Raw genomic sequence first — 27,428 nt, 5'->3', positions numbered from 1 at the left:
ATTAGAATTCAAATGGTCTTGGCAAAGTTTTGATGAAAATAGAATGAAATCTAATAAGGATGCTTAGAAGACTACAAATGAAGGAAGAAACAATCAACTGCATAAATAGGAAGATTGATGTCTAATGTAGTATTTTACAGAGCAGACATTGAGCACTATCAGAAGTGTCATGCTGTTGCAAAAAAGGGAGACCTCACACTGGCATGCATAAACAGAAGGATATCCTGTAAGACATATGAAGCAGTCCTTCTGCTCTACCTGACACTAGTAAGGTCTTAGTATCATGCTGTACAGAAATACTGTAAAATTTTGGTTTTGAAACACTTTTTGAAAGATAGGGACCTACTGACACAGCCTGGGTGGAGACATACAGAATGTGCAGAGGTCTAGTCAACAGGACCTGTGTAGAAAATTGACTAATTTAGGTTGCTGCAGTCTAGAGAAACTAAATACAAAACAGAACAGAGGGGAGATATATTAACAGTCTTCAAGCACTTAAGAGGCTGTTACAAAGGTGAATGCAACTCCTCTATCCCCATGGTCATTAGAGTAAGAAGTAACAATTTTAATTTGCAGCAGTGAAAACTTAGGTTAGGCCACAGGCAAGAATTTTATAGCTGTAAGGAAAACACAGCATGAGTGTAGATTACCTGCAGAGGTTGTGGGAACACTGCTACCGAGTGGCTGTAAGAAGAGAATAACAAACATCTAACCTACACTCTTCATGTAGGTAGATAGTGTTCCTTCCTGACAGTGGTTAGATAAATCCTAGGTGATCCCTTGAGGTACCCTCCACCTTGATTTTCCCTGAGTTCAGTACAGTAACTACAAATTAGGAAAACTAACAGCCCTGCTCTTCTGGCCTCACCTGTCCATGAATCCTTGTTTCTGTCACTTTCTTCAGGGATCTCAATGATTTCATGTTCATTCTGCTCTGAAAGAGAAGCATCTTTAGGTCCAGGAGCTTCTGTCCCATCATCATAACCATCTTCCAGGGTATTTCCAGGCAGTGGAGAGAGCTCTGGAACAGTACAGGTATTAACTGTAACAGGGAGAGATCTTCCACTAGAGAGAGCAGTAGCTGATGGTCCAGCGACAGGGGCCTGTAATACTGACATTATCATGATGATAATGAATGATAAGAAACCAGGAATCTTCCTAAAGACTCTAAGGTATTCCAGACAACAATGATATAGCTCCAATAATTGTTATACATTGCTGTAACAAGTAGAAAGCAAAAATCAACATGGAGGAGGGACAGGAGGGGGAAGAAGATCTGGGGAAGGAGGCAGTTAGTGACAGGGTTTGTTTCAGAGTTAGCTTCCCCATTGCATTTCATAACTGCACAATGACAAATCACTCCTTGTTTATCTCTGTGTAGCACTTGCTTCCTTGTCTTTTCATTGTTTTAACCACCTTCTGTTAAATTTCTCTGAAATGGTCTTGCTAAGTAGCTACCCTTGGCCATTTGCCTATGGACATGTGGCTACAAACTTAGGCCAAACCTTTGGAGAAAAATATCTGCAGTTCTGCTTCTCTTCTCTGGGCTGAACACCTCCAAATCTCCCAGCCTTTCTTCACAGGAGAGGTGTTCCAGCCCTCTGATAATTTTTGTGTCCCTCCTCTTGACCTGCTCCAGCAGGTCCATGTCTTTCCTGTACTGAGGACTTCAGAGCTGGATGCTGTACTCCAGGTGGCAGACAGATGCTGTACACACCAGAGTGGAGTAGAGGGGCAGAATCACCTCCCTCGACATGCTGGCCATGCTTCTTTTGATGCAGCTCAGGATATGGTTGGCTTTCTGGGCTGCACGTGCACATTGCTGGCTCATGTCCAATTTGTTACCCACAAGTATCCCCAAGTCCTTCTCCACAGGGCTGCTCTCAATCCCTTCATCCCCCAGCTTGTACTGATCCTGGTGATTGCCCCGAGCCAGGTGCAGAACCTTGCACTTGGCCTTGTTGAACTTCATGAGGTGAGGTTCATATTTGCCCATTTCTCAAACCTCAAGTGTATCAACAGCACCACTCAGCTTGGTGTTATCTGCAAACTTGGTGAGGGTGCACTTGATCCTGCTATCTACATAAGTGGTAAAGATATTGAACAGTACAAGTCGCAGTACAGACCCCTGAGGGACACCACTTGTTACTGATCTCCATTTGGACATTGAGCTGTTGACTGCAACTCTTTGGATGTGGCCATCCAGCAAATTCCTAATTAATTGAATAATCCATCCATCAAACTCAGTTCTGTGAGTAGCCAGCTCTCTAATTCCTCAGGGGCAACTAGCTCTATGGTCTGTACCTAACTGAAAGCCATCCCACAGGGAATATTAGTTTTCATTGGTTTATAGTATATACCTACACACATGGACATAAAAATAATACATACATAAAATTAAAAGTCAGTTAAAGCACTCTTATTTGACTTTTTACCTAGTACTCAATATTCAATCTGAATAAGAAAGAGAGGTCTTATTTGGAATAATTGCCTTCTTGATGAGCATTTCAAAGCAAGTAAGGGAAAGAAAAGCTTTTAGTTTAATTTTAAATAATAAAACCCCTTAATGCAAGAAAACAATAGAAAATAAAATTAAAGACATAGCACAGCAGAGATTCAGGGATATGGGCAGCTGAGGTCTAAAACTGCTCATGCCTTTGGCAGTTGACTCTCTGAGACCAGGCAATAGCTAAGAGAGCCTTTTGGTCGGCTCCAGGAAGATGCAATTCTTCTCCAAACACTTGCTCTCCCTCAGCTTTTCAAATTAAAAAAAACCCCACATCTGGCAAACTGCATTTTCTTCAGATCACTCAGATTAAAATTCACTAATCAGCTCCAATGGTATGCCAATGTTCTTATTTGGAGAATGTTTTTCCTCTGTCTTAATTCTCCCTATTTATCTCAGAAAAGAAGCAACAGCTTACACGCTGTTACAGTTGCAATTTCTGGGAGAAGCAGTTGTCAAATTTTTGGATTCATGTGAGTGGATCCTTGAAGAGTGCAATACTACCAGCAAACATTTGTTTTCAAATTCTCATATAGAAGACTAGCACTTGTATATGAGATTGCATGACATTCTTCCACCACAAGAGTTAAACAAGAATTTTTGGTTCATATCAGAAAATCACTAATAGGCATGAACTGCAGCAAGAAAAAAGTTTTAATCACCAATAATGGTTTGGAAATTAAAAGCTACCCTGATTTTGGGTCTCTTTCTTTGTAGGATCCCCATCTTCTGTTACCTTGAGTAGCTCCAGGACCATTTTCTTCATCACTGTCCCTGCTATAAAACTGTGCCTTTGTTTTTGAACTCTGTGAATGAGAATCTAGGCAAATGAGAAAGAGTGTGATATCAGATTAAACTCTCCTTAGCTGCTAAGACTGCATCACGAGGAAAAGAGTAGGCTACAGTAATAACATCCAAGTCAAGCAGATTCTTGGGCAGTCATTATTACTCCTGCAAGGTAAAGTGCTTACAGTGGAATAGCCAAGAAGCCCTCAGGGACCCCATAACACCTCTCATGGCTCATGCGGGAGGCAAGCCACGAAGGGAGAAAAGGATTCAACAGGAGGAAGCCTACAGAGACACATAGCTACTGGGAGGGAGATACAAATTATTCCTTTATTTGCTCCTGCTTTAAATAATTGCAGCGAAAGCTTTTTTATTATTATTTGTTGGGGTTTGTTTGTTTGTTTGACCTATACTGATCTATGGCTGCAGTGAGGACAGCATAAAGTGAATTGTCCCTAGGAGAGGAATTGGCAGAGTCCAGTGGGCTGGAATCCCCTCTCCTCAAATCTAGGAATTTTCAGTTTCCCAGTAGATTTGGGAACTGCAAAGTATCAGACTGGGATCTGGGCCACCAGGTAGAATTTTCCCTTGAAAAGAGCAAGACACACAGACCTGAGAAGCCAGTCGTGCCCTGCTTTTCCCTCATCAGGTTATAGCTGATCTCTTCATAGACAGCCTCAGAGAAAGGGTTATAGGATAGTCTGGAACCTGAAAGTAAAAGGCAATGATCAGTCACACAGTCTCTGCTCATACCCAGGCTGGGGTCATGAAAAGGAGAAGTGACCTAAAGGGGTCTACATGGCCTGGTTGGTACCCAGAAAGTCACCGAGAGGTGCTGAGGATAAGCACTGCTGGGCTCTTTCACTGCCACCTACCTCTCTGCTGTGCCCTGGCACTTTGGATCTGTCCAGCAAGAATGGCAAGGACCAGGCAGAGAAGAGCCCCCAGGACAATGCAGAGGATGACAGGTGTTGAAATTCTTATAGTGTCTGTTGCAGGGCGGCGGGGAGGATCTGAATGGAAATGAAGAACCAACAGGTAGAGAATCAGGTGACCCAAAGGGCTGCTCCTCTGTAGCCTCCTGTTGTGCCCATGCTAGCTGGGTGAGGCAGGTCACCTGCTGCCCAATTGTTGGTCTTGCTCAACCAGCTAGAATTCAGCAGCTGGGGATAGTGCCACTCGGCTCTCCTTTACAAAAGGCTGCAGGAGATGCTTTCTGATGAGCTGGAATATACTGCTGATTTACCTGCTGTGCAGTGGCAGGGACATTAAATCCTCATTTGATGGGACAAGGAAAGAGGGAAGAAGGAATGTTTTACCTGCTCTAGTGGGCGATGCTGTGGTGTCTGTCATACCTGCAAAAGGAAGGCGAGTCCAGATTAAGGAAGAGGCAAGTGTGAAAAATAGGGAGAACATCTTCACATAATTTGTGAGGTTTCTGCAGTCAAAATTGTGAAGGGGCTAGTCACTGTGATGTACAGCTGACATAATATTCCTCTATCCGCCTCCTTCCCAGATCTGTGTAATGAACCAAAGGACCAGTCACTAACCGGAGCAATTCACAGCAGCATCTTCCTTATGATCACAGTTTTTGCTGAACAAGGGCTTGGCAGGACAGTCCCAAAGAGACAGCTCTGTTCCTTTACAGTGCACCTTCTCCAACCAGATGGGACCAGTCCCTTCACCAAAGGCAGCTTCACTCAGAGCAGACACAGCAGATCCACAACCCAGCTGCCTGCATACAACATTAGCATCTGCCACGTCCCAGGAATCATCACAGACTGTTCCCCAAGAACCTTGGTACCAAATCTCCACTCTGCCTGAACATCCATTCTCTCCTCCTACGACTCGTAACTTCTCCCTGTCTGCAAAACACAGAAATCTTGTGTATTGCTGAAACAGCAGGAAGGTCTGTAGGGACAAATAAAGAGAAAGAAAGAGGTAGAGGTACCTGAACAACTTGTAGAGTTTGGACACTCAGCAAATGTGGCTGGAGACGTTGCCTCTTTTCTTTCTGCAGAATTTAAATACTGAAGTAAATAATTTTATTATTCTCTGAACAGAGTGAGGGAGTATAAAATGCCTGAAAATTAATAATCAAAATAATTTTTTCCTATTATATATATATGGCCTATTTAGTACTTAGTGGATCACTGTTTGACTATTGCTGTGAATTAAATAATCTTTCTGATGACTGTGCTTTCTTTCTTGTGTGAGGCAGCTGCAATCCCTTTCAGGAGATCTGAATGTCATCTACAATTAATTTACATTATAGTGAGAACCCACAGGTATGAAATACTGTCCTAAGAGCAGGCATTAGAAATGGACCTTTAGAACTGAACTAATTCATACACTTGTCCATGGTTATGTGCATGCACATGCGTACATGTAGATATGCACTGATATGCCTCCAGATGTGTAGAAAGACATACATGCCTCTAGACTTCTTGAGAAGTCTGATTCTAACTCAGATCTCACAGACTGACTTTGTATCATAGATTTTTGCTTTAAAAATATGCAATGGCACCATCCTATCAGGGACTTCCTTGGGATTTCCACTGGGTAACCGCACTCGGTGACACTCATGTAATTTTAATTCACTCATTTACATCAAGAATATAGACAAAGAAAAATGTTTGTGCCATTTGCATGAAACTAGAAATAATATATACCAGATAACAAATGAACGTGAGGTAATTACTACAATGTCCATATATGCATGCATAGGGTTATGCATATATGTCTGGGCAGTCCTGTACAGATGCATTTCTAATTACCAGTGCAAGAAATATGGGTCTCTTCTGCTCGGTTATCACATGACTGAGGATCCCAGGGGTCTGACTGACATTGCCAGAGAGAGCTATGTTGCTCAGTACACTCAATGTGGTCCAGCCATGTGGGCCCAGAACCTCTGCCATATTTGAAGTCTCCTGCAATTTCCCCACCATCTCCACAGTTCAGCTGTTTGCATACAGTTATTGCAGTGAGTTGAGACATATGATTGGAGCAAATGCTCCCCCATGTGCCATTGTAGAAAACTTCTAGCCGTCCAGCACAGTCATTGCCATTCACCAGCCTCAGAGCCAGGAACTCTAGAAGTGAAGACATAAAAATGGGATTAGAGGGGCCTGATTCTGCTAGGAACTTGGCTGTGATGAGCGAAACCCAGAATCTGCTAACAGTCCTGTTCACTCTGAATGAGAAAGTGCCAGAGGAAACCACTCTAAAAGTGACAGACACTTAAACCCAAAAGTCATACAGTGATCCTCTCTGCTTAGCCAGCATTCACCAGCATCTACATCAACAAACAACAGTGATGGCCACCCCCACAGCTGCAGGCATGTTTCTTTAGTATGTTGAAGCGCAGGGGCCATGTGCTCCTCTGATTTGTTGAAGTTTTGGTGTGCAGTGACTTGTTTACAAACAATTTCAGAGCCAGCTGGAATAGCTCCCCTGCAGAAGCGCAGGGCACCCCTGCAGCCTCCAGTGACTGAAACCCTGCCAGTTGTAGCCAATATATTTCACCCCTCACCTCTGTGAAACACCTATTTAAGAAGTGTTTGAACATACATTCATTATAAACTCTACATCATCATAGTCATAAAATACATGCATTATAAACTCTACCCTTAGTCCCAGACAATAGGTATTTACATTCTAACAATGTGTGCATATAGTCAATAAAAATGCTACCTTTCATTCTGGGAACCACATTATAGGAGTTAACATCATACCAATCTCAACATATATTTATTACAAGATTCAGACCTTGTCCCTGCAAAACACATGAACAAGAACATTGTTTATGAGGTAAAGTAAGATTACTGTCTTCTCTTTACTTTATGTAAAGGCACACATTTCATTGTTCTTTTTCCAAAGACCAACCAGTAGGTAAACCCTGCTCTTCAAACAATAGAGACCACTTTCTTAGGGATTTCAGCTGTTGCAGGCTTCCCAAACCAACCCAAACCCTCTCTACTCATTCTTGAATGGTTGTACTTTTATAATGACTTACGTTGTCTGATTCCTGCCTACACGGCATTCTGTGCCAACAGATGTTTGTTTATTCCTTCTAGGGTGCGACCTGTGTTTGCTGTCTGAGTGGGGAAAGCTTCTAGCCACCCTCGTGATACTCTAGCACTATGAGAACATAGCATCTGCCAGTGTTGCTGGGGCAGAAGGGGTTGGTCTATATAATCCATTTGCCAGGCATCTCCAGACATTCATTTCTCTCACTGTGCCTACTGTTTCATTGTTCACGCTGTATGTTGTGTTATTCCACAGACATCACACTGCCTAATTGCTTGCATTATGTCTTCCCAGGACAAGCCTAAGCAGGCTTCTCTGTCCTCAATCCCTCACAGCATGCTCAGCAGTTTCCTAGGCTCATCTATCTAAAAAAAGGTTTTCTCTATGCTTTCATCCCACATCTCTACTGACAGGTTGAGCCAGCTGGTCAGCTTGGTTGCTGTGTTTGTCTTCTTGAGTTGCCTTTGAATTTGGGATATGTGCATTATTAGAGTGACATACTAAGCAGGTCTTTCTTCAAGCAGCTGTGGTACTACTTTCCATACTTCTGCTCAAAATGTTTTTCCTCACTGCTGCCAGTTATCACAATTTCATTCTTCAAGCCATTTCCTTACCACACTATTCACCATCCAGGAGTCTGTATACATGTGTCTGTTGATGCTCCTGAGTATGTTCCAAGGCTGTTTTCAAGGCCTTTCAGACTTCTGCAAGTCTCCTTCCAGATGGCAGCTTCTCCCGTAGAGGTATTTCAAGGATTTCCACCTCCCGTTTCCTGCTGTGATTTTACAGGTTCCATCAGTAAACAAACTCTGTTGTTTATTTTCAGTACTTAATTCATCATATGCTACGGCTTCGACAGTCAGAGGTGTTTGGTCTTCCTCATACTATTGATTGCTGGCCATTGACTTAGTAAATTCAACTAATCCTGGTCTGGAGCTTGAACCAATATGTGCAGATTGGCAAAGGGCCAATAGCCATTTTTGCCATGAAGTTGTGGTTGCTCTTCCCTCAGTGGTTTTGAATCCTTGAACTTAAAATTCAGCATAGCTAGTCTAGGGCATAACCACAGTGACTGCTCTGCACTCACTTCAGTGGCACTCAGACACCCTCTGCATATGCAGCTAGGACTTCTTGCTCTAGAGAGGAGTAGTTTTTTTCTGCTCCTTTGTGTCTCTGACACTAGAGTGCCAACAGTGTCTCTCATTTCTTGAGATGCTCAGTGCCGCAGACTCCATATGATGCTTTTCTTTCCTGCATGTGTATATAACAATTTTTTTACATTGCTACCTACCCATATTGGTCCTAATGCCATGGCATGGACTGTCTCCTGCTGATCATCTCCAAAGCTTGCTGGTGTTCCTCTTCCCACTCAAAATGAGGCTTATTTCAAGTCACTTGATATGTGGGTTTGGTCAATTGGCTATCACCAGGGGTGTGCATACATCAAAATCCAGTAATGCCCAAGAAAGCCTGGGTTCTTGTTTATTGTGGGAAGGTCCATGGTGGTTATCCAAGCAATTTGGTCAGCTGGTATGTATCTGCATCCATTTTGCATGCCTAAAACCTGTATATCTTGAGAGGGCCTTTTTACTTCGGAGTGCTTCATGGCAAATGGTAATAGGTAATGATTACCTACAGTCCTTTACTTAGTACTTCTGGAGTTGTTCCTCCAGTCAAATACATCATCAAGGTAGAGGAAAGTTCTTTGGAATTCTGTTGCTTTAAATATTGGTGGATGATGCCATGGCAGATAGCAAGGGCTGTGTTTCCACCCTTGGGACAGTGGTTCCAGATGTACTGCACACCACTCCAGGTGAAGGCAAACTGAGGTCTTGGTTCTTTGACCAGTGGAATTGGAAAAAAAAGCATTTGCAATATCAGTTATAGCATACCAGATATATGCTTTAGCTTCTAGCTCATACAAGAGCTGCAACGTATCTGGAACTCTAACAGGTAATGGGGGTGTGACTTCATTCAGAGCTCTGAAGTCTACTGTAAACCATCATTCTCCAGCAGACCTCCATACAGGTCAAGCAGGACTGTTGTAAGGTGATTGTGTGTTTAAGACCACCCCTTGTTTTTCAAGGGAAACAATTATTTTGGGGATTTTATTGGTGGCCCTTTGGTCAGTTTGATACTGCTTTTAGCAAATTACTTGGATTGCCAAAGGACTGACACCTGTGTCTATTTAAGCAAATTCAGCAATGTTTGGGTGATTAGAGAGTCCTGGGTAGTCCCATAGCTGGTTCTCACCTGTGCAAGTCACACTGCCTACTCCAAAAAATCTGAAGCCTTTCTGTCCCATCCATCCATCTATCTCCGGTGGTCAAGAAAGTCAATGTGAAGGATGACAGGGGCAGTAGGGTCAGTGGCAGCAAATAAGGTGTACCAAACCCATCTATTCAAGCTTAGGTTCCCTTCCTCCAGAGCTGGGCGTGTTTCTCCTCCAGTTACTCCAAGAACTATTTGTTTATCTACTGCTACACAGAGGGGACAATAAGGTGCACTGAGCACCGCTATCATTAGGTATTGACCAGCACACAACATTGTTGAGGCAAGGGTGCCTGGCCACCTACATCTGGACAGTCTAATAACTTTGGTTAACTTCATCCACTGTCAGGCCAGGGGAAAACCCCCCAGTGCAGTAAGTTCAAATCAGTTGTCAGAGCAGTATGTGGTCCAGAAGTGGGGCTGGCAGAAGGGAATTGTTTGGATAAACTCTCACCTCTCTCCTGTGCTCACAATGCTAGGTCTATGAAGGGCTTTTCCTCCCAGTCTCTTGTATTGTCTCCCTTTTCTTTCAGACACAACCTTACATGTCAGTGTGTAGTTTTCGTGAGGTTGACCAAACTGCATGATCCTCAGCAGCATCCTTGTCTGCACTGCTAGGCTTGCACTCTTCTTCTGGCATCCTCACTCCAGAATCGTATACATAGGTCACCTCTTGATCAACAGGGCATCCCACTAGGTTGTACCAGAGGGGCATTAGTAATTGTGCCTAGCTGTTGGAGATTTCAAGCATTAGTGATCACAAGCTTTCCAGAGTCCCTCTCCCTTTGCCTGTAACCACACTCCAGCAGTCCAGGAAACTGCAGTTGATTATCCCCTTCTTCCCAGTCCTTTCAAAGGAGTATTTTTTTTGTAGGATCAGCACTGCTCAATGTATCTCTCCATAAACTGATCCCAAAGGCCTCCTACGTTGTGCAGTACAGTCTTTACAAGTAGCTTATGCCCCGAACTCCCCAAAGTCCTGCTGTCTCAAGCTTTCAGCTGTATCTCTCCTGCTCTGGTGTCCCAGCAGTGCCCTAACCACTGCAGAGGCCTGCCTCTGGAGCAGTGACTGTAAGTTTCTCCACATTTCTCCATTAATTTACACTCAGAGTAAAGACCCAGTGAGTGGTCACAGCCTGGGGAACAGTGTACCCTTTTCTGTAGGGCTTCTTAATTACTGTAACTACAGCGGCCTGAATGGACTAATCTTTTAATTAATCATAATCCCCTGGTTTCCCCTCCCAAGGTGTCAGGGTGCCCCGCCAGGTCAGTCAATCTAAGCTGTAGGTGCTCCCACAAGCAGCCTGAAGCTTGCCATTTGACCGTTTCAGTGCTACTAGCTGCTAACTTCTGACCAGAATCCTCCCTTTTGTGCTGAGCACTAATTAACATCAATTTACCAGACCATTACACTGACAGAGACCATCAACTAGATTCCCCAGCTCTGCTAAGCTGTCCCAGTGCCTCTTGAAGCCCTGCTGTGAGCACATGGTAGGCTCTGGTGTACCCACAGCAAAGAAACACACCACTCTTTTGGGGTTTCACAGGCAACATAACCCCTTTGCATCTCCTGGGCTGATATTCCTGGAGACAAAAATAGCCAGGCTCCAGGCCACTGGAGTTCTTGCCAATCACATTCCCCTCCAACAAGGTCTGTCACACTCTCCATTTCCCACCTGTTTACACATAGCTCGTACCCTTCTCCTGCCCCACCTCCTGCCCCAAAAATGGGTGTACCATTTACTCGACACCACAACAAGATAAATTTCCAATATCAGAATCAAGGCTTCTCTGGAGCTTCAAAATCACTACAATTATTCCAGTCCCACGGCATGCCAGGTACTAGTGTTGCCAGTGTCTCCCACATTTACTGTCTGCTGTCATGGGCAAAACAGTTTCCACTTGGGAAATTTAACTTGATTTTATTTTTTGCACCTAACATAATCTTAATTATTGCTTTAGGTAATGAGGGCAAAATCAAAAACATTAACAATTAAACAAACACCTAGGTAAACATCTTTGATCCACTCCATTAATCCCAACTTCCTTTGTTTTCCCTCCCAATTCCTTCAGTGAGGGTGGCAGTGCAGGAGGTTGTGGGTTTTTTCTGCTGCTCCTTGGTTTTTATTAATTTTCCTCTACTCCAGCATGGATGCTTCACAGGCTGCAGTCCCTTCAGGGGTTGTATTTGCTCCATTGTGGGTTCTCGAAAGGTTGCAGTCCCTTCAGGATTTGTACTTGGTGTAACGTGGCTGACCAACTGCTGTCCACAGGCTGCAGTCCTCTTCAGGGTTTGTTCCTGCTCCACCGTGGGTCCTCCACAGTCTGCAGTCCCTTCTGTTCCAGTGTGGCGTATCCACAGGCCACAGGCCTCTCAGAGGCATACATCCCCTGGCATGGAAACAATGTCTCCAGTCACATCCCCAGCAGTGCCTTTTTCCACTTTTCCTTCATTTCTCCTCTCTCTTGCAGCTGCCACTCTGTCTTAAATATGCATGAGCAGAGCCACCATATTCTCCCCTGATTGGTTGATGCTTTGGTGCACAGTGGGTTGTTTCTGTTGGTTTCAGAGCCAGCTGTAACTGACTGTAACAGGCACATGGCAGTTGATGACCTCCTCCCGCACAAGGAACACCCACAGCCCCTTGCTGTGGAAATCTTTATGGAAACCGTCCAATTTACCCTCCAAATATCCCACCCCACCACACATCTTTTGTGTGTGTGCTAATGCAAAATAAGGACTTCTGTAGACCCTTTGCATCTTGGTGGGACCAAGGTGATGTGCTGACCAACTGTGCTTGTAGTCAAGAGAGCAAGAGGCTGTCCAAGCAAGTCTCCACTATTCCCTGCTTCCCCTTCATGTAACCCTCCCCTTTCAACCCACAGGCTCAGAAAAGGATTTTCTAAACACACCTGAGCACAGGACTCCAGCATCCTCTTTGTGTTGGCAGTTGTGCTGGCCCCATGCCCTAGAAGGACATGCCCAGAGATCAGATTCAGCCCCAGTGCAGTTCACATCATCCAGCCAGATCTGTCCCGAGCCTTCGCCATAATGAGCAGAGACAAATGCCTTGATGGCATGTCCACATCCCAGCTGTTTGCAGGCAACATTAGCATCTGATAGATCCCAGTTATCATCACAGATGGTGCCCCAGATGCCATCATGATAAAGCTCTACTCTCCCAGCACAGCGCTTTGTTCCATTCACCAACCTGATCTGTCTGCTACCTGCAGGAAGACAACGCAGCTGTCAACATGCAATATGGTAATGCACAGGTCAGCATTATGGCTGTAGGTTTAAAGCACTTTTAAGGCATCATGTTCTTGTCATATTCTAGTTCTTCTGTTATGGTTTCTTGGGCAGAACTCCTGTGATGCTAAAACTGCATAAAGGGAAAGGCCTACTCCTGCATCAGGTAAATGTTTGAATAATTTCTGTGAGATGTTGCAAACAAGAAGGAGTGTCTAGTCATACTAAGTATATGCAGAGATCACCTTATCTGATAAATCTGGAGAAGCTGTTTTCTATCTAAACTCATATAGTTAGACAGAGACAGACAGTTTCTGTTACAGATGGGTTACAAAATAAAAGCAAAGTAGAAACAGTTCTAATTTACTTTAGAAAGGCTGCAGGTATCTATAAATATAGAAATGTCACAAAATAAAACCTGTTTGATTCCCAAGTGACAGTCAGAATGTGTGGCAGTCATGGCCAAATTGGTGTTCTTATGGCTTCTGTATTCCATTATTTCTTTTCAATTCTGCGAGATAAATTCTTTAAGAAATTCAGATGAAAGCATTATGCAATTTACACTTGCTTCCTTAACTATAATTTGTCCCTTAGATTACACAAGCTGGTGCATATCACAAGCTCAGACCCATGACTATTTAAGATCTGGTGAGACCACAGCACAAGGTGGGCTAGAGACAACCCTAGGAAGCATTCTGTACCTTTCACACAGTAACTCACCCGAGCAAATCACACCGACGTCTTCAGCAACTCCTGTTGACACTCTCTGAGAATGGGAGGTCTTACAGAGCATCAGCTGAGTCTCATTTCCAGCACACTGGACACTTCTTAAGGCAACAAGACCCATGCCTCGCTCAGACCTTGGGAGGTAATAGGCTTTCTTGGCAATTCCACATTGGAGCTGTCTGCATACCACATGAGCATCCTTAATGTCCCAGTCATCATCCAGGACTCTGCTCCACATGCCATGGAGTGAGATCTCAACTCGCCCATCACAGCGGCTCTCGCCACCTGAGAGTCTGAGTGATTCAGCAAGACCTGGGCTCAAGAGAGTTGGAACATGTATTGAATAACATCTACTGCTCTTAACTGCAGTAGAAATAACATGCAGGAGAGAGATGGAAGACAAATTTCTATGTTGGTAAAAAAATAATTCTCACCACTGGTTAGAGACAGCCTCTGTTCAGGCTTTGTTTACTTTCATGCACACAAGGGTCTGCAATGGGAAGTGAGAAAGACCCCCCCAGCTCAAAGACTAGATCCTGTGAGGAGTCAGTCATATCTAAACAATGTGAATCCCTCTACTAAATGAAGTTTCTATGCTGCAACCAAGGTTGGAGGGGTAGGGGAAAGGAAAGGGCATTAAAGACAGGCTGACACACCAGACTTGCTTGGCAGAGTGAGATCTGATCAACACTGCTTTGGTCTGAAGTTGCACTACCCATAAAAGGCCACTACTGACTTACCTGAGCAAATAACAGTGGCTGCTTCCCTGGCTGAACAGGTTGGATTGCCCAAAGTCACTTGAGCACAATCCTGCAGGCAGGACTCTGTCCCTTCACAGTGAAAAGCATCTCTCCATACAGGCCCATTCCCGTCCACAAAATGGTCTCCTGTCTGGATTGACTTTGCATAGCCACAGTTCAGCTGATGACAGAGAACGCTGGCAGCTTGCAAATTCCAGTGGGAGCGGCAGAGTCTTCCCCACGTGTCTCCATGGCGGATCTCCACTCTGCCAGAGCATGTGGTGCCATTCACCAACCTGCCCCCTGGGCACCCTGAATATAAGAGAAAGTGAGTAGTGAGGTGTCATGTTCATAACTGCTCATGGGCATGACCTGAAAGTGACTGGAAAATGGGAATGAGTTTTCCTTAGCATTCAGTAGCAAAAATGACTCCACTGGGCCACTGGAACTTCCATACTCATACCTAGAATTCAGTCCACCCTATTTTACTGAGAAGAATGACTAGAAATCAGGATCTGGTCCCCTTTGAAATTTTTAAACTCGGGGCACTAGGTTTCAGGGGTCTGGGTGAACCAATAGACCTTAATTGTTCTGACCAGCCTCACCTAGGGCCTCCAGCTTATGCACCCTCAGGCTACTGGTCCAAGGCCTCACTTAAACCTGGACCAGGCCTTCAGTCCTTGCCTCAACTATGTGACTGGTGTAACTGTCTCCATTCTTGTCTCCTGCTACTCCTGACTGTACTCTCCAGCTGGACCCTACATCTGATTGATTACTTTGGCTTGTCTGGGACTGAACATCAACCTTCTTATCAGTACCTTCCTCTGCCCTCTGTGAAGATGCTTTGGATTGTGCCTGTGTTGTCCTCACCCTCTGACTACCTTAGGCTCATCCTACCTTGTGGAGCAGCCCTGTTCTTGCTATTCCCTGACACTAGGAGCATTTCACAGAGACCAGCTTTGTGGTACAGGTGAAGTGCAGTCTCGACTCCTGGAAATGCCTGTAGCAGCAGACAAAAGACGGAGCTTGGCTCCACAGACACCCTCTGGATTTTGGGTCCATATTTTTCCTCAGAGAAGGAGTTTTTCAGTTCTCCTCTTAGACCCTTCCACTGCTCACCTGAACATACCACACGAGCATCTTTTCCAGCAGGGCATTCGTCATGACCTAGCACACTCACAGGACAGTCTCTCAGGTGTGAGCCATTCTTCTTGCAGCTGAATGTGCCATTCCAGACAGATCCATTTCCTTTCCCAAAGGACTGTCCACCTGGTATCAGTAGGGCAACTCCACAGTCCAGCTGCTGGCAGAGGGCATTGGCAGCTGGTAAATCCCACAAGTAGTCACACAGGGTTCCCCACATGCCTCCATGAAGAAGCTCTACTCTCCCTGAACACGTGGTACTGCCATTTGCCAGCCTGTATCCACCATAGCCTGTGGGAAGAAAACATATTAGCAGTAACATTTTTTTTGTGTGTTATTGCATTGAAAATTGTAGGAGAGATCTAGCTGCAAGGAACTAGCACTCACAATGTCTCACATTACTGGGAAGCATGTCAGACCACGATGCTCGTAAGCCAGCTCTGAAAAAAAAGTCTTTATTGTCCATGTTGTAGTGTGCACTACATGACTAAAAGTCTTTTGACTCTTTAAGTTCAGTCTCTCCTCCTCTGCTCTGCTCTCTCCTCCCCTCCAGTACTGCTGCTACTTTGCAACATCTTTTCTTGCAGAGGCAGTTCCAGCATTGCGTTGCATTTGGAGTACGTGAGAAATTCAGAGTACGAGCTACTAGTAGCACTCTCTGAGTAGCTGGTCATCTCACATTACCTGGTAAGCAGCAACTGCAGTGTGCAATTCTCAACTTTCATCCATGCCACAGCATAAGGCTCTGAACACAACAGGCCATGCCCATCAGCATATTCACAATAATTTAAGTGCAGCATGGGTAAGACTGTGGTGTCCTACTTCCAGCCCCATGCAGTCCCTCTATCTTCTCACACTGTTACTTCTTACACTTGCCTGCTCCTTGCATCATACTGCCCCTAATGCGACCTGGATTTCTGCTCTGAGCTGTGACTTGCAAGATGGAGGCAGGAGCCAAGACCTGTCAGTTACTGATACCTTAACTGGTCCATTTGGCTGCCGCAGCTCCCCAGACAACACTCTAGATTGCCATGGCCAGTGGGACAGTGTCCAAGGCAGTCTTGAAACAGACTGCAGCCCTTTGAGTGGGAAATGGACGTGAACTGCAGTCCTTTCCAGGCTTGTGTTGTGACAGGGTGTTGCCAGCAGCTCTGTCCCATGTTCAGTTTACCCCTTTTGATTTGTGCCCTCAGGAAAAACGTTGTGTTTGCTAGGTCTAATCATCACTTTTGTAGTGGGTGGCAATAAGCTGTATTTAGAGCTCCCAGCAGCTATGACTGTATGGAGTTTTTAAATAATGTTACCTGGTATTCACAACTAAAGTAATCCAGGCTTCTGACAACTTTTTCTTTTTTTTTTTTTAAATAACTTAAATTTGTAACTTGTGCCTCCTTTGACCTTATGGAGGTATGGTGCGTCTTCCAGTTTTATAATCAACCAAAGTGCCAGGGATTAACATACACACTGGCAGCACAGAAAATAAATTCATTTCTCCATGTTCCTGCCTGTCTGCTCTGGCCATCTCTCCTTTTATGTATATGAGAAAGACATGGAAGGAATTCTCAACACTATTAAGTGCATACCTCTAGTAGCATAAAAGAAATTACAGCCCTTTTGAGATCTGCGTGCCTGGTGCAGAAGTGAAGTTGTTAGAACAGCACCTGTCTAAATGCAGACTTTCAGTAGAATGAATGAGAGGTTGTGGGGCTGCTCTCTATTACTTCCTGGCCTTCCCTGGATGGCTCAAGGCATGATAGGGGAAGCACCCAAGAACCCTGAGGACCACAGAAATATACAGAGGTTCTGAACTGTGGGTTGACAGAAAGAAGGCATACAGGACACATGTAAATTACGTCCATCAGTCCAAAGTCTCACCTGAACATACAACAGTGGCATCATGAGAGCATATCTTATTATGGTGCAGTGTCCTGGGACAGTGTGCAAGGTGAGTCTCATTCCCTACACAGTGAAACTCTTCTTGCCAGATCAGTTCATGTCTGTCTCCAAAGTGAGTGCCTCTCAAGATATCCACAGCTTGGCCACACTCTAACTCATTACATATAACAGAGGCAGTTTTGAAATTAATGTGTGAAAAACAGACTGTAGCCCAGGTTTCTTTTTGCTTTACTTTCAGATCTCCTGAGCAGGCAGTGTCCCCTCCAGTCAGACGCAGCCCAGAGAAACCTGGAAAAAAAACCCAAGAAATCCAGCATCAAGGATTAGTTGTACTGACCTAATTTAATAACTCCCATATCTTCATGGACAACACACATGCCACTTTTCTGAGGACTACTGACACATTTAAATAACCATTGTGGCAATTCCTGTGTGCCACTGACAAGAGAGAAAATGGTGTGTGGGAATGCTTGTTTCTTAGTATGTGAAAATACTAAATCCTTGAGAAGCTACAGAAGGAGGGAAGTTTTGAACATTTGCCAAATGCTTGAGAAGTAGCAATCCCCAAATAAATAAATAAATAAATAGCCATTTACTAGTGTGTGTCCTTGAGACTTCATTATTCAAATTAATAGGAAGCTGAAGTGCCCCAGAAAGAGGAAAGAAGAAATGTTGCACCCATCTTCAGAAAAGACTAAAAAGACAGTTTGGAGATCTACCAGCTTTTCAGCCTCACCTTGGTACCTGGGAAAAACATAGAGTGAGTCCTCCTGGAACACATTTCTGGGCACCAGAAGGTGAATAAGAAGAGTCAGCTTGGATTTACCAAGGGTAAATCATGCCTGTGTGGCCTTATTACTTTCTCTGATAAAAGTGGCTGGATTTGTGGATGAGGGGAGACCAGCGTGTGTCATTTACCTCACATTTAGCAGGGCCTTTGACACTGTCTTGCACAATATTCTTGTGTCCTAACCCTAGTTATGTTACAATCTGGGTGGGTGGACAACTACATGGTTAAAAATGGATGGTCAGGCCCTCTACCTGGAGGCTGGCAACAAGTGGAATCCCACTTGTTGGGTCTTTCCTGGGACCTTTTCTGTTCAGCATCTTTACCAACAACCTGGAGGAGGTGATGGAGTGCACTCTTATCAGTTTGAGAGGTGGGGGGAAGTAACCCCAAGGGCAGAGCTGCCATTCAGAGGGATCTAGACAGGCTGGATTAATGGGCTGACAGGAACCTTATAAAAATGAAAAAGGACAAATGTAAAGTCCTGAAGCTGGGAAAGAGAATCCTCTTGCAATGGTACTTTATCCAAAGAGCAAAACCAAGCGCATCTTGCAGAGGAAGGCAGCCAAATAGACATTGGATTTGTTTGCTGTTGCAGACTGTCCTGTCTTAGCTTACATGAAGATCTGGAGAAGAAGGGCAGTTGTATGGCATAACACAGCATTTTCTTGCTTCTCCATCTACACCTGCTTTTTTAGACCCCATTCCTGGCCAAAGACAAGTTTATTACTGCTTTCCTGTTGCCTGGGAGAGCTGTGGTAGAAACAAAGAGTGTTTCTTTTTCTGTTCTATGTCATTTACTATGTCTACTTCCATTCTATGTCATTGCTGTGCCCAGGCAAAGGGGACATACACTTGTAGTCAGCAGAAGACTTAATGCTGGTGCAACTTGCTTTGGCTGAGTGAAGGCCATGGAGAAAGTGTTACCTCTATATAATACTTGGCTTTATCCAGCTAGGACAAAGTTTGATCTCAGCCTTGTAGCATTTTACTGTTACACAAGGTTGCATGACTTCTCACCTGAGCAGATCACTCCAGTATCAAAGTAATGAGGGCAGGTAAAAGCACCCCATCCTCTATGTGAGCAGTTCCAGAGAGTGGATTCATCACCACGGCAATGGACTCGATACAACCATGTTGGTCCAGATCCTTCTCCAAAAGGAGCTCGATTAAGGGCCTGAACAGCAGATCCGCATTGTAGTTGCTTACAAACAACCTCAGCATCCTCTATGGTCCAGTCACCATCACACACAGTTCCCCACTGCTCCTCATGTTTTACTTCCACTCTCCCAGAACAGGGACCAGTTCCATTTGACAACCTCAATTCATCAGCACCTTCATACACAGAGACAGAACAAGGTTATGGAAAGGACAGTGCCTAATCGCGATTATGTATTGTAGAGAGATTATTATTAGTCTTAATTTACTCTTAAATCAGACTTACTCAGTTCACCTTTCTAAATAGTCCAACTTAAAGTTTTTTTGCAGGTAGTTGTGTCTGTGTTTACAAATTTGAACTAACCACACTACTAAAATGTAAGTTATTTCTAATGACAGGTGAGCTTTCTCTTCTTCTGACCTATCAGGGCTGGGAAATGCTGAGTAATGTCCCTGCTGTGTGATTCACAAAAACTTCAACAGAAACTCCTCCTTTCTCTTTGTTGTTCTGCCATGATGATAGCTAACTGAAAATGTTCACTGGGCACCAGTTTCTACATTTCTGTGTTCAGTATGGTGTGAAGAAGGAATTTCCCTTGTCTGCCTCAACTTCTTCCTCTCCGGCAAACTATTACTTGCAACTCAGTGTCCCAATACTCTTTATTTTTTCCCACCTCTTTTGCCCTAGCCACGGGGTCCCCTAGTCAGGGGTACCCATGAGAGAAGAGAATTACTCATGAGGGGTGGCAAGCTATCTCAGGAGATGCAGCAGCATAAGCAGAAGACAGACAGGGAGGTCTTTTTGCTGTTCCTCATGCCCCACCATCTCTTGGGGTGGGGCTGATGCCCAAAGAACCCTCTTTTCCTGCTTGGCTCCCAGGTCTGCCTCTTTCCTTTGGTATGGATACACATTTCCCAGTCCTTTTACCTGTGGACTCACAAAATAACATTATTTTGTTATAGTCATCACAAAGCACCTGATAAAGAGCCTGACAGAAGAGGGAATGATTGGTTTCTTGCTTTACAGTGTTGGACTGCTACTATAGGTGCTTCAAATATTATACAGTAGCTTATCAGAGGGACTTAAAGGCTAGAAAACACAGGGAGAATTTTGTTACATTCGAATGCAGGAATGATGGTGGGACACAGAAGCAGTTCTTAGGAAGTCAAGCTACACAAAGGCCTGCTAGGACCCAAGAAACACAGGGGAACAGGTCTGAGTCTGTGTCTTACACAGACACAGTAAACATTGGAAAAACTGAAGCAGGTAGCCTAAGATGTAAGGATACATAAAGGAAAAAAGTGGACTTGTTCAGGAATTGTCTTAAGTTTTTTTTTCCTGGTCAGGAGTTTTAAGGCAAGAGTTTTGGAACATCTGTTCATAAAAAAGATTCTTTGCTTGCAGAAAGGTTCATATCTGCTTGAGTAAAAAGCATACACAGACTCACAGAATCATAGAACATGTTAATATTCTTAATTGATGTAGACAATGATTTTCTGTAGATACTTGTGAAAACAAACGCTGAAACAAAAAAACCCCAAAACCTTCTGCCAAACTCCATCAAAACCAGTCACTGTTGTAATTAAACAACAATATGGATGGCATTCATTTGTTAGGTTACATGATAGAAAGCTTGTCTCCATGTGCAAAGAACAAAGGAACAATGGCAGGTGGGGGAACCCCAATAATCCAGTCAGGGTCCTGCCCTGACCCCTTCTAGGGCTCTCCCAGCAATGAGATCAGCCCCATTGTCCAGGTGTGAAACCCATCAGATGAATCGACATGAGGGCTTTCTGTGTCACTTTAGAGGTTGAGGGGGCTACTGCATAGAGGGTATGGGATACTCTATTGGATACAAGAGAACAGCATCTTGGAATTGCAGAAGGCTTATTATGGGGAGTTTAGGAGAGGAATGAAAGGTGGGGAAAGGGAGGGATCAAGGATGTTGGGGTAGGAGCAAGCATGGGAAAATAGAAGGGTAAGTGGATAAAAGGACCAGAGTCAATGGGCACAAACTGAAACACAGGAGTTTCCGTCTGAACATCAGAAGATACTTTTTTACCGTGAGGATGACTGAGCACTGGAACAGGTTACCCAGGGAGGTTGTGGAGTTAGCTTCCTTGGAGATATTCAAAAGCCATCTGGACATGGTCCTGACAACTGGCTCTAGGTGGCCCTGCTTGAGCAGGGGGGTTGGACCAGATGACCTCCAGAGGTCCCTTCCAACCTCAACCATTCTGTGATTCTGTGAAAAGCAGCCATTGGTGGGTAAGCAGGCTGCTGGTCAGTATTCTTGTCTGGCTATGCCCTGCACCTAATCAGCACTGTCCGTTGTGTCTTCTTATTAAAATCTATTTCTAACTGTTTTCCTGGGTGAGGTCACTCTATTCAATGTGCATGTGTGTGTATGGAGTTCTAAGTGCCAGCAACTGGAGCTGGACGACAGGTCATAGAAGCATGTGTCTTTGGTGCTGTACTGGTTTTGGCTGGGATAGAGTTAAATTTCTTCATAGTAGCTTGTATGGGGCTACGTTTTGGATTTCTCATGAAAACAGTGTTGATAACACAGGGATGTTTTAGTTATTGCTGAGCAGTGCTTACACAGTGGCAAGGTCTTTTCTGGACTCACACTGCCCCACCAGTGAGTAGGTTAGGAGTGCACAAGAAGTTGGGAGGGGACACAGCTGACCACAACTAACCAAAGGGTTAGTCCATACTGTATGACATTGTGCTCATCAAGACAAGCTGGGGGAAGAAGGAGGAAGGGGGGCACATTTGGAGTCATGATGTTTGCCTTCCCAAGTAACCATTATGCGTGATGGAGCCCTGCTGTCCTGGAGATGGCTGAACATCTGCCTGCTGATGGGAAGGAGTAAATGAATTCCTTATTTTGCTTTGCTTCTGCACACAGATTTTGGTTTACCTGTTAAACGGTCTTTATCTCAACCCATGAGTTTTTCTCACTTTTACCCTTCCAAATCTCTCCCCCATCTGTGACTGTTAACTCAACTCCGTCTCAGATTTTGGCTAACACAGCTCATGCTAAGGCCTGATGTATGCTGAGAGCAGCGCCATTAGGTCAAATCCAGAGCACCACATGGGCAGGACAGGTGCCCAGAAAGAGTTAAAGGGCCATTATGCAGCCATTATCACCTGCAGAGTGCTGGCTCCTGCAGCCAGTACCTTTTGTCTGGCAGTTTCTTCAGAATCTGCTAACTTATGGAAATGGTATAGACCAAACCTCCAAGCTGGAAGGTATAAAACATCAGCTTACCCAAAAAAACCTTGGAAGCAGATCCAACAGCAGCTAGACTGCTGAGGCGTGCATGATTCCAGGTGTGATACAGGGGATGCCTGCACTATGATGGAGGAAGGATGAGCACTCTCACCGTTCGCTAGGTTACTAATTATCTTTTTTTTTCTTGCTCATAGGTGCACAGATTAAAAGTTACGTGTTATAAGTTATGAAACCTTATGACTTGAATGGTGAATGGCTGATCAGATATGGCAGGAGCTTGCCAGATGGCAGGCTTCTTTTAAGTTAAATAAGGGAAAAGGGAAAGCTGTTATATGCTTGCTACTGGGCAGTTGTCTTAGAGCAGCAACAGGTATGATTGATGTGTTGAAAGAGGAAAATGTACAGTTGAAAAAGAAACATGGAGAAAAGGAAAATGGAAACATACTTGGAAGTGTAAGCAATTAGAAATGCAAAACAGACTGCTTGAGTCAAAACTTCAGCCCCAGATAATTGCAGAAGCTGAAGAGGTGGAGGAGCTTGTTGGAAACTAAAGTTTATTGTGCCATATATGATGGTGATTGGGATGGGGATATCTGGAAAGAAGCAGATTTGCATACCCTCCTCTCAGGGCAAGGTGGTAATGAGGATTCCCTGCCCCCTGCCCTCTTGGCACCAGTAATCAGGACTGACAGCAGAGCATGTCTGCAGGGGCACAAAACCTGCCTTTCTCCACAACAACGACTAGAGGGTTTAGTGCCCTAGAATTAAGAGATCTGGAAGAGAGATCCCCGACCGATGCTGGGGACACACTATCCATCCCGCTGAAGGTGGGGGGAGAAGCATGTGGCCCTCGAACTCGGCAGCCAGCCTGCAAACTGCCCTCCTGAAAACTGAATTAGAAGGACCAGCACCTGCTGTCCTGGGCACAGGACAACCCCCTCCCACAGAACTGAATTCCTGGGAGGTGATTTGTGAACCTGTACAATTCTGACCCATCATAAAGGGAGGTGAGGGGATGTTAAAATCTTTAGCTTTAGCCATTAAGAGAGGCTTAAACAGTATTACTTTCCAAGAGGTCCTTCAACATATGCTAGCAGATTTACCACTATACGTCCCACAGGATAAAAACCAGGGGAGAACCTCAGCTAAAGTAAAGGTAGTAGAAGAGAGGCTGCCTGTCTCCATGCAAAAGACAAAAGCAAAAAGGGGAAATTTGGAATCACCCTCGATCACTACTGAGCCTAAGAGATTATGGAAAGTGTGTTTAAATAAAGGGCTCTCTCCAACTCAGTTAAATGGGCTGCTAACTCCCCTTCTATGGCAACTGGACGGGTTTTCCTCATTCATTTCTCGTGATAGCCCTCTGGGACCTGTGTCAGGAGATGGGGGTGACACCATACGATTTAAAAGGATAACAACTAGCGAGCCAGAGGATCCAAGGGCTGTGAGTTCAGGGATATACCCAAATCTATCCACACTAAACCTAGACTGTGATTATGTGGGAAAAAAGGGGCAGGCCTCGGTTCAGTGGCAGTACTGGCGGCTGCTACACCCATTGCTAAGGATCCAAGTCCCAAGATGATGGCTGCAGTTAATGACTGTTACCTTACAACAGTCCTCATTGACACAGGCACCCCAAATAGTAATGGTAGATAGGCACAGCCCATGCTTAGCAAGCATTTGGTTTCTATTGTAGGTGTTAATGGGAGAATCACTACCCACCCACTCGTCAGAGCTGGACCCTGGCTGGTGAGGTGCCTGCCCTGCTAGACATGTTATCGCAGCTGGAGCAGCTGGCCCTTGCTGTACCCTCATACCAACTCTACAGCTCATGACTCATAGGAGTCACCTCTCCAAAGGTGACACAGTTAGCTAAGACAGCCACAATTCTTAGTGAGTAAGACTGCACTGGAAGCAAGAAAGGTATCAGAACCTGACCAGGTACCAAGAGAAGCCTGCAGTACTCATTATGACCCAGCACTGGGCAGTGATGTGAACAGAAAACAATGCAGCTGTGCACATCTTGCAAATAATCCAGAAAGACACCTCTCAGAGATCATCTCCTTTCAATGATGGCATTTGATAAGCGACAAAAGATAATTAAATTTGCACTAAGAGCTTTGGGTTTTCCAGTAAGAGTTTTCAAAACAATCTGGTGTGGAAAATACCACCTTCCCTCTCTTTCTCAAAAGAGGGAGGTGTTCCTACATATCACACTGCTTGCTGTCATTTGAGATTGTGAAACAAGAATATATATAATTTTTCTTTGCATTTGAAACCAAATCTAATTCCTCTATTCCCTGTAAGTACGTCAGTCTTAGCCCATGAACTGATGCTAATGCAGCCACTTCCTTCAGTAACTAACCATTGTTTCATTTCTCATTCCAGAGTAAACTGCTGGCAGTAGTCAACTAAAAGGCAATTTTGCCTCCATCTCTATGTGGTCTGTGGCCTGATTCTTCCCTGCTTCATCAGACACAGACAATATCGTTTTGACACATGATCACCTCTTATACATAGGCAAAAGTTTTGCCTCTTTGCTAACACTGCTGGACTTCCTCACAATTTCCTGCCTATCATTTAGATTTGGAAACACAAAAAGTTTAAGGGAGATTATTCAAGTGACTGACAACTAGTAACTTCCAAAAAATATTTTTTCTGCAAACTGTCCTCTCTCCTCAAATTTTATGAGTAAGAAAGTCTCTCACATACATAGCCCAAGCCTCTGATAGCTACAAAATCCCTTTCTACTTGCAACATGTAGTCTCAGAAGGGGTATAATCTTTCTGTAATAAGTCTTTTAAGACTCTTCTGAAAGATGTTCTGGAGAACAAGCTACAGCTTATTTGAAGAACATAGTCCAAAAAAGAGTTTTCTCAGCTAAAAACTATACATTTAAAAGAGAAATAATTTCTAAGAGAAGTTAACCTATTTCCATTAGCCATATCCAGGAGTAAAACAAACAGCTCCTCACTTGACTGATCAACCTCTCTGCACTTGAATTTTTAAATAATCCAGTGTCTGATGTTTTCAACACATGACAGCATGCAAGGCCAGATGCAGAGGTAGGCATAACCTAATCAACAGATTTAAATATTCCTGAATCAAAACTATCATTTTCTGTAATCAATCTTATGTGATTTTTTAATGTTACCTACAGGCACACTTTTTTGTATTTCCTCACACTCTATAGCATGTCCCACAAGTGCTTTCATTGAATTCAGTGGTACTAGTCACAGAGTGAAGTTCTGCTTGGATAAGAAGGCATCAGAATTTGGCTTGCTCCAGCTGAATACCTGGTTCCCGTTGTAGGCTAGGGATGAGAATGAACCGTGCATCCCTGTACCCAGACCCTAAGTGCAGGTTTTCAGCACATGCGTGCTGCCTTGGACGCAGGTTGCCCATTCACTCCCTGATGGCCATGCCTCCTGCACTGCCTGCACACTGCACCCTCTCTGGGTACCTGTGGGGGCTGTGGCAGCATGGAGAGTGCGAGTACTGCCCCAGCAGAGACGTGGATCGTAGGTGCTGATGATGGTGTCAAGGTAAAGCTACTCTTGTCTGCATCTGCCAGTGAGTCACACTGGTACTATTCCCTGTTATTAAAAAGAAGTTGGCAGAAAACTCACCCTCATTTCTACATTACTGATCAGCTGACACTCAAACATTGCTACAAAGATGTCTAAATACACATTATATTGTTCTTCACACTCCTTTGCCCTCCTCTTCCCACTTGAACTGTGACTGCATCCACACAACTGGTGAGAACCTTTAAGACGAGGGCCATGCTACATCAAAGTATCAACCACGAAGTCTTGTTCTTGTCATATGGGGATGCGACTACCAGTCACAATGCCATAGTGCCACCTCCATGTGTAGAGAGACAAAAATGGGGATTCCAAAATCTGGCTGTCATCATTAGCTTCAAACATGTACACATAGCTCTAGAAAAGCAGAGAGACAAATAGCAATAAGCTTCAGATATACAGGATCAACTGAGGGGACAGTATGTTACCCAGACAAACTCCACTGGAGACTCAGAGCGCAGCAACAACATTTTAACTGGTGTTGAAAAAAGACCTGGAGTTATTCATTCTGTCTACACAGAGCTCAACAGGGGAGGCAAGACAGTAGTAAGATTGCGCAGCTGGTTTCCATTGGCTGTTTACTAAACTTGGACTTGAATTCCTATGAGAATGGCTAGTCACTGATGTCTGAGTAAAATACAAAACTATTACAAATGGCTTACCCTTCTTTCTCTCAGGATCATGAAGGAGACTGAATCAAAGACAGAAATGTATTCAACCCCCTTCTTGACACTTTGCCTTACAGGTTGATGGAATAACAACCTATTTATATTGAATTTACATTCTTTTCCTATCTCACTGCCTTATGTGAAATAAAGTGTGTACTTACCCAGGGAGACCTGAATGGAGAGGAGAAGCAGCCACAACGCTGGAGTAGAAAGATGTCCTTTTGTTGCCATCCTGATTGTGGACAGATGAAACTTCACTCTCTGTTAGGCACTGCCTAGACCAAACTCCGCATGTGTTTCTCTGTGTCTCACAAATGACTACAAAGGAGGAAATATATAGATTCACATGATAGCATGAACTACATGAAGGAACCAATAGAAATATTGTTCACCTTTTTAGACATTATCAACAGATTAATCTCCAATCTGAAAGAACCAAAACCTCCAATAAAATCGGAAAATTGTGCCTGTGACCATATATGAAGGATGATTGCGTGTCTGATGTCATTATCGGTATTGTCTTGTTTTACTATGGGACCAACATTGGTGGTACAGGCAGAGCAGTATGCAAAATGGTTATTTCTCACCTGACAAAGCGATGCAAAAATGCCGAACATTGCTTATGTTATGAATCACTTTGGA

At 44.2% G+C, this 27,428-nt stretch overlaps 1 protein-coding gene across 1 annotated transcript; it reads right to left on the bottom strand.

Annotated features, from left to right (window-relative positions):
* Positions 1-722: 722 nt before the first annotated feature.
* On the bottom strand, positions 723-27,017 carry LOC104031385 (antigen WC1.1). The gene is made up of 15 exons (XM_075709799.1): positions 26,948-27,017; positions 19,155-19,469; positions 17,327-17,635; positions 15,428-15,742; positions 14,309-14,620; positions 13,563-13,880; positions 12,506-12,820; positions 6,070-6,384; positions 5,244-5,306; positions 4,843-5,157; positions 4,612-4,647; positions 4,164-4,305; positions 3,901-3,993; positions 3,243-3,310; positions 723-1,021 (listed from the first exon to the last, which is right to left on the bottom strand). The coding sequence occupies exons 1-15, from the start codon at positions 27,015-27,017 to the stop codon at positions 723-725; spliced, it is 3,285 nt and encodes a 1,094-aa protein (XP_075565914.1).
* Between the last annotated feature and the right edge of the window lie 411 nt (positions 27,018-27,428).

Source organism: Pelecanus crispus, chromosome 1, assembly GCF_030463565.1.
Source record: "Pelecanus crispus isolate bPelCri1 chromosome 1, bPelCri1.pri, whole genome shotgun sequence".
Lineage (NCBI taxonomy): Eukaryota > Metazoa > Chordata > Aves > Pelecaniformes > Pelecanidae > Pelecanus > Pelecanus crispus.
The sequence above is the reverse complement of the archived record's forward strand: the minus strand, read 5'-3'. Positions and strand labels throughout refer to the sequence as shown.